Source organism: Balaenoptera ricei, chromosome 10 (assembly GCF_028023285.1).
Source record: "Balaenoptera ricei isolate mBalRic1 chromosome 10, mBalRic1.hap2, whole genome shotgun sequence".
Taxonomy (NCBI): domain Eukaryota; kingdom Metazoa; phylum Chordata; class Mammalia; order Artiodactyla; family Balaenopteridae; genus Balaenoptera; species Balaenoptera ricei.
Window position 1 is genome coordinate 90,830,761 of NC_082648.1, and position 12,217 is coordinate 90,842,977.

The 12,217-nt window shown below is 42.5% G+C and overlaps 1 protein-coding gene across 2 annotated transcripts in view; it reads left to right on the forward strand.

The window, feature by feature from the left end:
• RFX4 (regulatory factor X4) overlaps positions 1-12,217 on the forward strand; it is a 166,706-nt gene that overhangs the window by 137,001 nt on the left and 17,488 nt on the right. For both annotated transcript variants that reach the window (XM_059934815.1, XM_059934816.1), the window contains 2 exons: positions 7,220-7,339; positions 7,679-7,840. In XM_059934815.1, coding sequence (XP_059790798.1) covers positions 7,220-7,339; positions 7,679-7,840 — 282 coding nt within the window. The remainder of the gene's footprint in view (positions 1-7,219; positions 7,340-7,678; positions 7,841-12,217) is intronic.

Below are 12,217 nucleotides of genomic sequence, written 5' to 3' on the forward strand. Positions count from 1 at the left end.
AAAGAATAGAATCATAAGTTACCAAAGAAAAATGGAAAAATGTGAAAACTTAAATGGCAAGAATTGAGAAGATAAAAGAAGCTTAGAAAAAGGATCGTAAACTCAAAATATAAAACAGGATGCTAGAAATAAGATCAAATAATAACCACAGTAAATGAAAAGGTCTCTTCCCTCAAAAAACATCAGGCATAAATTGCAACATTTACTAAACTTTTAAGAAGCATAAAATCCTTAGTTTATGAAAATGAACACAAAAACAAAAGAAGGAAAGCTGTACAATTAATTTTATGAAACTAATATAATCTCAGTTGCAAAATCTTGGAAGAGCTGTAGAGGAAAAGAAAGTTATGACTCAACCACACATAAATATAGATGAAAACATTCTAAATAAAATACTAGCAGATCAAATCCAGGGCAGATTTTTTTTAAATCATGGTTAATGAGGCCTATGCCAAGAATTCAAGTATGATTCAAAGTCAGAAAATTACTAATTAACATACTGCATTAACAAATTAAAAGAGAAAAATCATATGATCATCTCTATAGATACAAAGGAAAAAATGTATTTGATACAGTTCAGCTTTCAAGTATAATTTTTAAAAACTCTTGGCAAACTAGGAATAGAAGGGATTTATTTAATATGTTAAAGAGCATTCAAAAATCTGCAGAAAACAATATACTAAATGGTGAAACTTCAGAAGTTTTCCCATTCCCGTCATGAATAAGACACAAATGCCTTCTAATGCTGTTTCTGATAGATACGTACTGGAGGTCCTAGCCAATGCAATAAGAAAAGGAAATGAAATATAAGAATTGGAAAGGAAAACACAAAATTGTCTTTATTTATAGACATGTCATGATGGCTGACAAGAAAAAGAGAATCTACAAACTAATAGAACAAATAAGAATTCAGGCAGGTTACTGAATTCAGTTTTTTAAAAATCATTGACATTCTTACCATTAACTAGAAAATATCTATCTGTATGTATCTATGTATCTATGTCTATATATTCCCATTCACAATAGCAACAGAAATGTGCCCATAAAAAAATTCTGACAAAAATTATTTTAAGACCTTCAAGGAAAAACATTTAAAAATATTACTGAAATATACCCTGTTCATATCTGGAAAAGGATATGCCCTTCAAATATATAAATCAATTGGAATTTCCATCTGGTTCTTAACTTTTTCTTCCTTTGATTTTGAAAATCTGATGTTAAAATTCATATAGAAAAGCAAAAGGCTGAGAATAGTAAAGGCATTTTGAAAGTAATGAAGAACAGGTATAGGGACTTGCTTACCTGATATTCAGGTTTATTAAGGAGTAAGATGATGTGGTCATCTAACAGTGCTAGACAAAGAGTAGTGAAACAGCAGAGATGCCCAAGACAGACTGACATGAAACTTGTCTTTACCTCATCAAATTCTTGCCTTTCTGTCTCAACAAGAGGATTGTACAGATGATCTGTGTGACAGAGATATGGCATTAAAAATCAGTGGACAAAGGTTCTGGGACATGCATTTTAGGATAAATAAAATAAAATTAGACCCCTTCCCTAGAAACAATTTTCCCCTTCTGAAAAGAAACATCTAAATGAAAGAAAAAAAACAAAACTTAAAACCTTTTAGAAGAAAATATGGATGATAAGTTTATGACTTTGGAATAGGAAATTATTTCTTTAAAAAAGTACCAAAAAGGATAAATCATAAGGAAAATATTGGCAAAGTTGACTGCACTCAGATTTTAAACTTCTGTTTAATAAGCACAACATAGATGAAATTAAAAGGTAAAAGCCACAGAGGGAATTCCCTGGATGTCCAGTGGTTAGGACTCCAGACTTTCACTGCCGAGGGCCTGGGTTCGATTCCTGGTCAGGGAACTAAGATCCCACAAGTCGCATGGCGTGGCCAAAAAAACAAAAAGCCACAGAAAGGGGGGATGATATTTTGCAATGCATATAACGAACAAAGTATTAATATCCAGAATATATGATAAATCCCTCTAAATACATTTTTAAAAGACAAATACCCCAGTAGAAAAATGGGCAAAGAATATGAATAGACAGTTCACAGAAGAGGAAATTCAAATGGGCAATATCATATGAAAAGAGGTGGACCTTTCTAGTAATTAGGGTACTGCAACTTATAAAGAGAGTAACATTTCATACCCTTCAGATGGCAAATACTGTATTTTCTACACTACCAGTAAGGATGTAGAAGATTTTGGTGAGCAATTTGGCACTATCTCATTAAGACTTAAGATGCAGGTGTTCTTGGACCCAGTGATTCCACCTCTGGTCCTAGACCCCGGTATTTTTTGTACCTAGGCAACAGGTACAAAAAATATTCATTAGAGCCAGTTTCCAATAGTGAAAAATGTAAATAACCTAAATTCCATCGACAGGAGAATGGACAAATAAATTGTGGTATAGTCACACAATGGCCATTAAACAAGACCTACATGTGTCAGTGTGGATAGATCTAAAAACACCCAAAGTATCAAGTGCAGGTTGTAGAATACTCTGTAAAGTATGGTACCATTTCTATCAAGTTTGAAAATAAAAAACACTATCATGTGTTTTTATGGATATATAAATATATGTAGTAACAGTATAGAAATGCATGTAAACAATAAATACCAGATTCGAGGCAGTGATTACATCAGGGCATGAACACAGGAAGCAGAGAAGTAGGATTAAGGAAGGGAACACAGGGGGTTCATTTTTATCTTCAATTTAAAAATATGATTCAAATATGGTAAAATGTTAAAATATTATAAAGCTTGGTGTTGAGTACACTGGTGTTCATTTTAAAATTCATTTTTTTTTTTGGCCATGCTGTGCAGCACGCGGGATCTTAGTTCCCCAACCAGGGATCAAACCCCTGCCCCCTGCATTGGAAGCACAGAGTCCTAACCCCTGACCACCAGGGAATTCCCTTAAAATTCTTTATACTTTTCCATATGTTTGAAATTTTTCATAAGAAAAAAGAAATGCTTTGATTTTATAAGATGCCATTAACTATGTTACCATATAACAAAAACAATCTCCTTTTGTCTCTATCCTAGTACCTTTTTCCATAACAGGCTCTGATGCTCAATAGCTCTGTAACTTTAGGCAAGTGGTTTAAAATCCTCTGAGACTTCATTTCCCCCATGTGTTAACTGAAGATAATAATACCTCCTTGGGACTTCCCTGGTGGTGCAGTGGTTAAGAATCTGCCTGCCAATGCAGGGGACATGGGTTCGAGCCCTGGTTCAGGAAAATCCCACATGCTGTGGAGCAACTAAGCCCGCAAGCCACAACTACTGAGCCTGTGCTCTAGAGCCCGCGAGCCACAACTACTGAGCCTGTGTGCCACCACTACTGAAGCCCCCGCACCTAGAGCCCGTGCTCCACAACAAGAGAAGCCACCGCAATGAGAAGCCTGCGCACCGCAACGAAGAGTAGCCCCCGGTCGCCCCAACTAGAGAAAGCCCGCGTGCAGCAACAAAGACCCAATGCAGCCAAAATATAAATAAATAAATTTTAAAAAAAAACCCTTCATAGTGTTGTTGGAAAATTAAAAGGGCTTAGCACAGAGCATATGGTAAGTGGTCAGTGCTTGCTCATTTGATTCATTCATCCAACAAATAACCATTGAGCCTCTACTGTGCCTGGCACTGTTCTAGACACCGGGTATAGAACAGTGGGGAAAAAAAAAAACAGATAAAAATCCCTGCATTTATGGAGCTTACAATCTAGTGTAGGGAGGCACGTGATAAAGATAAATAAGTTCAGTATATAGTATAGCAGATGGTGTTAAGTGCTAAGGGAAGAAATAAAGCAGGAATGTTAGCTATAATTGCCTCTCTCCTGTCTTTGCTGTTTCTCTTTTCCTCTCCCTCTCTCCCTCCCCTGCCTCCTTCTCCTCTCCCTCTCCCTCTCATCAGTCTTTGTGTACCCTGGCACTGAACTGTTTGTTACCTAATAATCTTAAGGATTGATTTTTGTTAGGGACACTGTAGCTTTTGTGGAGTCAGTGACTGAGCTTTAAGTTTCCTTTGTACTCAGAGCACTTTGCACAATAGTAATAAGCAAGCAGCAGTAGCTCTACAAACTCTCCTTGTTTGAAAGATGATTGAAAATTATCAGACCAATTGGGTAACTGATCAGAGTCATTAGGAAGAGAGCTTGAAACCCCAAATCAACACTTCCCCTGGAGTACTGGCCTCCAAACCCAGCTCTGATGTTTTCTAACAGTGTGGTCTTAGGCAAGTGTCTTCACCTCAGATCTTGTTTCTTTATCTGTTAGACAGGGGTGCTGTATAGATGATCCAAGGTGCCTGCCTGTGCTAAAACTACTAAATCCACTTTTATTATCTAGGGTTTTCCATTCTAATTCGGTTTCATAGTGTCTTTCTCTCTTTCTATCCTTATTGACTTAGAGCCACATCTCAGCAAATACTTCTTCATTTTGGAGACCTTTTCCTTTTAGGTATTTGAGGCTATCTTTTGACTTCTTTGACTCTATGAACAAAGCAGTCACATCACAGGGTGTTAGAATATTAATAGCAAAAGGGACCTTAGTTACTATTTATTAAGCATCTAGTATATACTTTTCCTCATTATGGTACTTCTGTAAAATAGGTTTGACTGTTTCCCTTTTAGAGAGCCGTATTGCACGATTGAAGAACAACTTCAGAATCAGTCTTGGATTCAAATCCCATGTCTGCCACTTAATAATTGTGTGACATTGGACAGTTACTTTCCTCCTCTAAGTCTCAGTTTCCTCCTTTGCAGAAGGAGGGTATTGCTCATCTCAGATGGTTGTGATGAGGATGAAATGCAATAATAAATCTGCAGCAGTTAACCCCATGGCGGCCGCAGAGCAAGGGCTCAGTAAATGGCTGGTTTTATTTTTAACATTTTCGAGGAGCAGCTCATCCAAGGTCCCAGTTACTAAGTGGCAGAGCTGGAGCTCAACCTGGGCAGTTTGATCCAACCCCAGGCAGTTACCCACAGTGCTGTACCTCCTCAGCGGTTCACAGGACTCATTTTGGGGAAGGAGATGGAAAGTTTAGTCTTGGAAGCCTGCATTTCACAATGACTCAAAAAAACCCTGAACCTTGCTGAATTCCAAGTGGGGTCAAAAAAACAGACACAGCACCCTGGAGATGGAGGAAAAATGTGAAGAAAGTGCAGGACAGGGGACGTGGGCGTGGAGCTCTGTGGGCACAGGGATCACAGGTGGCGGCAGGCTCCGGAGAGAGGGGGTATTGGTGTAGATGTGCGTGACCTACAGGGCATCCAGTGGCCTCAGAGTTAAGCCAGGGATTTTCTTCTGTAACATTTCTGAAGCAAAAGGATCTATCTATCTGAAATGAAGTGTGTGTGTGTGTGTGTGTGTGCGTGCACGCGCGTGTGCACACAAGGAAGCCAGGTGCAACTAAAAAGGAGAAAATTAATAAATTCCACCAAAGAGGAGTCATCCAAAAGCCCCCAACTGGCCCTCATCACCTTATTTCTGAGACCTGAAAAGGCATAGAGCCCAACTCAATTGGCCCTTCTGGGGACCATGTCCTTTATTTTCCCCATCTGTGCTGTGAGGAGACTGGACCAGATGATCTGTAGGGGAAATGGGAACAGATTTTTGGAGCCAGAGCAAACTGAGGCCGATCCCTACTTAATTCCAATGGAGAGGCTCATTTCCTTGTGTGTAAGAGGATAATACCACCTATCTCACAGTCTGGTGAAAGGATGAGACCTGTGTTAAGTGCTTAGCAGAGTTCTTGGCACATAGTAAGCATTCAATAAATGGGAGGTGCGATGACGATGATGATGACAATAATAGTGGTGTTGATGAGGATGCTAGGATCACAAGATAATAAATAATGCCAGAGTCTCATAAGGCTTCTAAGAAAAGCAAACTCGAGGGAAATAGGAAGAGGAGGGCAGCTTGTAAATAGTCAGTGAGACGTTTTGGACACTTCATGGGACAGCAGGATGTCCATGTGGAGATGTCCCTTTGAGAGGTGGAAACATGGGACTAGAGATGAAGGCTTGGCCTCTCTGACGCTGGCATCCGTGAGGTCTTCATGACAGCAGACATGAAGGCCCCTTCCATATGTGGATCTTCCACTGTCCATGGTGGCAGCATGACATGCAAGAAAAGATGGTTTGGGGGACTCCCCTGGTGGTCCAGTGGCTAAGACTGCACTCCCAATGCAGGGGGCCCGGGTTCAATCCCTGGTCAGGCAACTAGATCCCACATGCCTTGACTAAGAGTTTGCCTGCCACAACTAAAGATCCCGCATGCCACAACGAAGATCCCACAGGCTGCAACCGGAACAGCCAAATAAATAAATAAATAAATAAATAACTAAATATTTTTTTTAAAAAAAGATGGTTTTGAAGTAAGGTACTGTGTCATCTTGCACAAGTACTTGACTTTGCAAAACAGGAGTAAGAGCACCTGCCTTACAAGGTGGTGGTAGATATTAAATTAGAGAATATAATACTTTGAGCACAAAGACTGGCACATGGGAAAAATCTTTTAAAATGATTGTTCACATCCCTTTTTATGAAGTAATCTACTCTAAATTTAAAATGAAGAATACTGCTTGAGGATACCAAATCTTTTCAATTTAATACCTTTTGTAACAACCATGTGCTAAACGGAAGTCTCAGAAACATTTAAGGAAATAATTCAGTTGTTGCTAATTTAAAGTGTCAATTATGCTCCTGGAATTATGTTGTGTACATTGGTAGACACCAGTGAGTTAGAAGGCAAAGTCCCTGCCGTGAATATCCTTAAGTCCAGTCGGGGAAATAAGATAAACTTGTGGAAGAGAGAAAAATGCAAGACACTACGTCAAGCAATGCTGAACAAAGTGAGGGGTGCCCAGACGAGGATGACGCCAGTGCAAATGTGAGAGCTCAGGCGCGTTTCGACAGATGGCTGAATAGGTGCCATTTTTGATGATGTCCTATTAATAAATCGAGCAAGGAAAAGACTCACTTGCCACAGTGTTAATGACACTTACCTTATGCTAAACACCAGGCTAGGTGAGGAGACGACAAAGGAGAGCAACCTCTGACCGCCAGGTGATCCGTAACTGAGAGGGAATGAGGGTCCAGGACAGAGGGTCAGAGCACCGTGTGACGTGTTATCGACCAGGCTGAGGGCCACACCCGAGCCGACATGACTTACCTTTCTGTTTGGATCTTCTCTCACCAGGGTCTTTTCACCTAATTCACTTGATGTTTGATGACTATGTGCTCTACCTGTTAGAATCCCTGCACTCCCAGGAGCGCGCCAGTGAGCTCATGCGAGCCATGAAGGGAGAAGGAAGCACTGGTAAGCCGGCACCTCACTGGGAATCGTCCTCCTTGTCAATTTGACTTGTATCCTTACTTCTGTGCTCTGTGTTTCTTTAGCTCCGCATCCCGAAGAATTTAGTTATGGTGAACAAGTCAAATGGTGGGAAACCAATAATGTCTTTTTCTTCTTGAGAGTGGGCATGTGTGTACGTGGGAATTCCCTTGCATGCCACCACGGTGATGGGAAACCATCAGAGGTTTTAAGCAGAGGCGTGACATGACACAGATTAGAAAGAATATTTGCTTTTGAAAAGTCCCTTAAGGACAACTTGCCTTGACCTTTGGCTCTAAGAACCCACCCTTTCTCTACCCATAGCAGAAGTCCGAGAGGAGATTATCTTGACGGAGGCTGCCCCACCAACCCCTTCACCAGTGCCATCGTTTTCTCCAGCAAAATCTGCCACGTCCGTGGAAGTGCCACCTCCCTCCTCCCCTGTCAGCAACCCATCCCCTGAGTACACTGGCCTCAGCACTACAGGTAATGAACAGTCCCTCAAAGGCTTTGAGTGGGGAGTTGATGTTTAAAGCCAGAGCTTTCTGGAAAAACATTCTCCCTCCAGCCCCCTCCCAAAACAATGCCAAAATCTGAGTGTCCTCCTGGATTTATGGATGACTTGCAGTTATCCATTTATTCGTTCGTATGTATTCCTTATGCTTCTGTTTTCAAGTTGGCAGATTAAGTCCATGATAAAATCTCCACCCCCCCACAAAAAAATAAGTCACTAAAACGATATAAAACACAGAACACAGCCATTCTTGAAAACAAGAAAGGGAGCCCTCCATGAGCCAGAAACTGAGAGGCGTCTCTGGAAAGTGGGGAGACAGGAAGTCATATGCTAAGCCATGGTAGCCAGAATCAAGGCAGGGGCAATAATGGAGGTTCAAGCTAATGCCGCAGGGTCCCCAAGGAAGGGGAGAGTCCATCTGGTTGGAGACCTCACAAAGGAGGGGATTTGAGCTGAAACTTGATTTTAACTGACAAAGGTATTACAGAAGGGCCTCTGGGGAGAGGTCGGTGTGTGCAAATGCACAGGGCAGGAAGTATGGGGCCTTTTCGGGGAATGGGAAAGTGGTTAAAATGTAGGTGGTCATGAAGAAGTGTTACAAGCCTGGAAAGGTAAGTTGGAGTCACATCCTGCAGGATCTTGCATGCCAAGACAAGGTTTGAAAATGGAAGAAATGTTACAAGGATAATAATAGCTAGTTACTAGTGTCTAAATGTTGCTTTACCATGTACAAAGGACCCTCAATTGTCTCACTTGATATTCACAGTAACACTGCAAGGTAACTATTGTTCCATTTTATGGAGGAGGAAAAGTAAAGGGTGGAGAAGGGTTAAATTCCTGGTCCCAGGCACCACAGTCAGCAGTTACCATAAACAAATTGATTCATTCAGTCATTCAGCAAATGTCCTTGCTCTCAAGACTTGTGGAAATGATATACTGGATGTGGAATCTGCAGTAAGTGTTAGCTAATATATAATAATAAATAGAGTGCGTGTGTGTGCACGTGTGTGTGTGTGCGCGCACATGTGTGTGTTTGTGTGCACCTCCACGTTTTTTCACATGGTTGCTGTGGGGATTAGATGAGGTAAGAAAAGCCAAAGTGCTTTGTTAACAGTGCACTGCTATCCAGATAGAAGGGGTTACTGTTAGGAGTGCCTATAAGATGAGGGCTGCAGCCAAGAGGGGTATAGGAGTTCAGAGGGAGGAGCAGACCCTTTCCATCCCACTGGAACCCGGGCAGGCAGGAGGAGAGTCTTCAGGAGAGAGGTGAGACTCAAAGGCAGCCTTAAAAGACGAGAAGGGGGCCTCCCTAGTGGCGCAGTGGTTGAGAATCTGCCTGCTAATGCAGGGGACACGGGTTTGAGCCCAGGGGACACGGGTTTGAGCCCTGGTCTGGGAAGATCCCACATGCCGTGGAGTAACTAGGCCCGTGAGCCACAACTACTGAGCCTGCGCATCTGGAGCCTGTGCTCCGCAACAAGAGAGGCCACGATAGTGAGAGGCCCGCGCACCGCGATGAAGAGTGGCCCCTGCTTGCCGCAACTAGAGAAAGCCCTAGCACAGAAACGAAAACCCAACATAGCAATCAATCAATCATCAATCAATCAATCAAATCAAAAAAAAAAAAAAAAAAAAAAAAACGATGAGAAGGACTCAGCTAACCGAGGAGTGAGCACACAGGAACCAAAGGCAGAAACAACCTTCTGCTAGATGGCCCTGTGTGAGGGTGGGGCAGGTGAACAGACCAGACTGTGGAGTGGAGAGCTTGGTTAAGACTGTGCTAATTAAGTCATTATCTTCTATTCCCTCATTTACCCAAGTACCAAATCTGGAAATCAGCTCTCCTCTCCCTCAGCTCTTCCTCTATTAGCTAGGATAGGCTAAGTTACTGTAACAGATAGACCCAAACATGGATGGCATTAACACAGTGGAAATCTATTTCATGCAGGGTGTTTCAGTCAGAGAGGAGGCTCTCTTTAATGCAACCATTTAGAGACACGTGTTCCTTCAATATGAGGCTCCACCGTACCCCAGGGCAGTGGTTCTCAAAGTGTGGTCCATGGACCAGAAGTATCAGCATCACCTGGGAGCTTGTTGGAAATGCTCATTACCAGAGCCCACGGGCAGGCCTACTGAATCAGAAGCTCTAGGGTGGGGCCCAACCATTTGCTCAAGAAGCCTCCAGGTGATTCTGAGGCTGACTAGTTTGAGGACCACTGCCTTAGGGCTTTGTCAAGTCTGCAACCAGCTAATGGAAATGGAGAGTGGGTCTGGAGGAGGAAGACCCACTCGGAAAAGCCCTGGCCTGAAGCTGGCGGATGTCACTTCCACTTAGATTCCATCAGCGAGAACTTAGTCACATGGCCTCATGTAACTGTAAAGAGAGGCGGGGAAATGTAGGATAGGGTTCCCAGGCAGGGAAGGGGAAACAGATATGGGAGAGACAGCTGGCATTCTCCTCCACACCTCCCAAGGCCAGTTGTTCTAACACAAATCTTGACCCACCCTTTCCTTCCCAGCCCACTGCTGCCATCTGGTTCAGGCCTTCCCCACCTCTCATGGGCATCCACAGTGACTCTCAAGCTGGGTATCCTCCAGGTTAGAATCTTCCTCCAGCCCCTCGTAGCGTGGGCTTAGTTATATCCCACTTCTAGTTAGAATACACTGGGAACTAAATTATGTAGTTTTGAAGAACAAATAGGATGAGATTGTCGTATTTAGGTGCTATCTTTTATCTGCTCATTCACTCACACGTCCATCCATTTATTCATTTATCTAATAAATATTTCTCAAGTGGTTTCTGTCAGCTAAACACTTCAAAAGCTGGTGATACAAACAAGTGAATCGTGGTCCCTGCCCCTGGGAGTTTATTGTGAGAGGTTAGGGTTCTGATGAGCAAGACGGCAGTTACAATATAATGTCATGAGTGCTGAGTTGGGAGAAAGGTCAGAGTGTTAGGGAGCACAAAGCAGGGTTTCCAGCCTCTATTTGGAGGGTCTGGTGGGGGGCCAAATAATGAGAGAAAAGGTATTCCAAGCAGAGGAAGTAAGTAGTACAGAGGCCTGGAGGCAAGAGAGCATGTCATTTTCCAAGAGCCTTTTGATTAATTCTTTCACTAAAGTTTCCAGAACCAGAGCTACTCAGAGAGGGAGTGAACAGATGCTTAAGAGCCTATAAGGTGCCTGCCCTCTTTTGCACGTTGCCAGGGGCAGAAACGTGTCAACAAACCCAGTGGCCCTTTGTCAGAGACAGCTCAGGAGACTGGGTTCTTCAGAGCAGTGATGAAAAAAAGCAGGGTTGTCAACAACTGGCATTAGATGGAGCGGTGATTTCACTTTGGGTCCACAGCTGGAGAGTCCTTCTCTTCTGTGGAAATTCACATGTGAGCATCCCTGCATTTGTTTACATAGATGCACCTCAAATCGCATTTAGTTTTCTACTTGGAGCAGAAAGAACTTGACCGCCTTCCACCTCCCTCCCATGTCCTCTCCCTAGTGGATTGCTGTAGTTCCTGCTTAGAAGGGTCCGGAAGGAAAGTACAGAACAACGTTATTCGCTGAAAATAAAAAGGGAAAAGAACTTAAGCACTGTTCACAGCTCTGCAGCTGCTCAGGGGTCCATCGGAGACTGGAATTGGGGGTCTCCTGCCTCACTAAGGAAGGAAGGGCAGTGAGAGCAGCTAGGAGCCACTTACCTGAATAATCCTGCCCACGTACTCCCACCACCGCCCAGCAGACACACATGTCAGTCAGTCAGTGATAACATCCTTACTTCTAAAATAAACAGGGAAATTATGCAAATGAAACAGTTCTGCATTATGAAGCAGAAACAATTTGAGTGGAACCTTTCTTCCAATGTAGCAACAGATCAAACAAGGGGACACTAAGGAAATAAGGGGAAGGAGGAGTGCGAAGGAAAGATTTCTAGGATCTCATCATCATTCTCAGCCAGCTAGTGGGTCTGCTGCTGGCTTTCTTTGTAGCAATTTGGAGGCCTCATGGTATGGCAGGTGTGATAGTCAGAGGCACGGGAATATCATAAATGTGTACAGAGATTTCTGTGCAATGTGTTCAGGAGTCGTAAAAGTAGCTTCTTAGAAATACAAATGTGAAACAGGTTCTCTTCAGATGAGTGTAGCCTTTGAAGATTTTGACACATTCCAGCTTTGTTCTCAGATATCTCCAGGGGGCATTAAAAATGTTATCCTGTATAAAACTATCTGTAATATTTTTCTCAAGTACCACTTTTGAAATACTCCATTGCTAAATTGGACTGGACCTTGGCATGCATTGTGGGTCTTGGAGGGAACATAAACATAATTTCCTGACAACATGTATGGTTTTATAGCT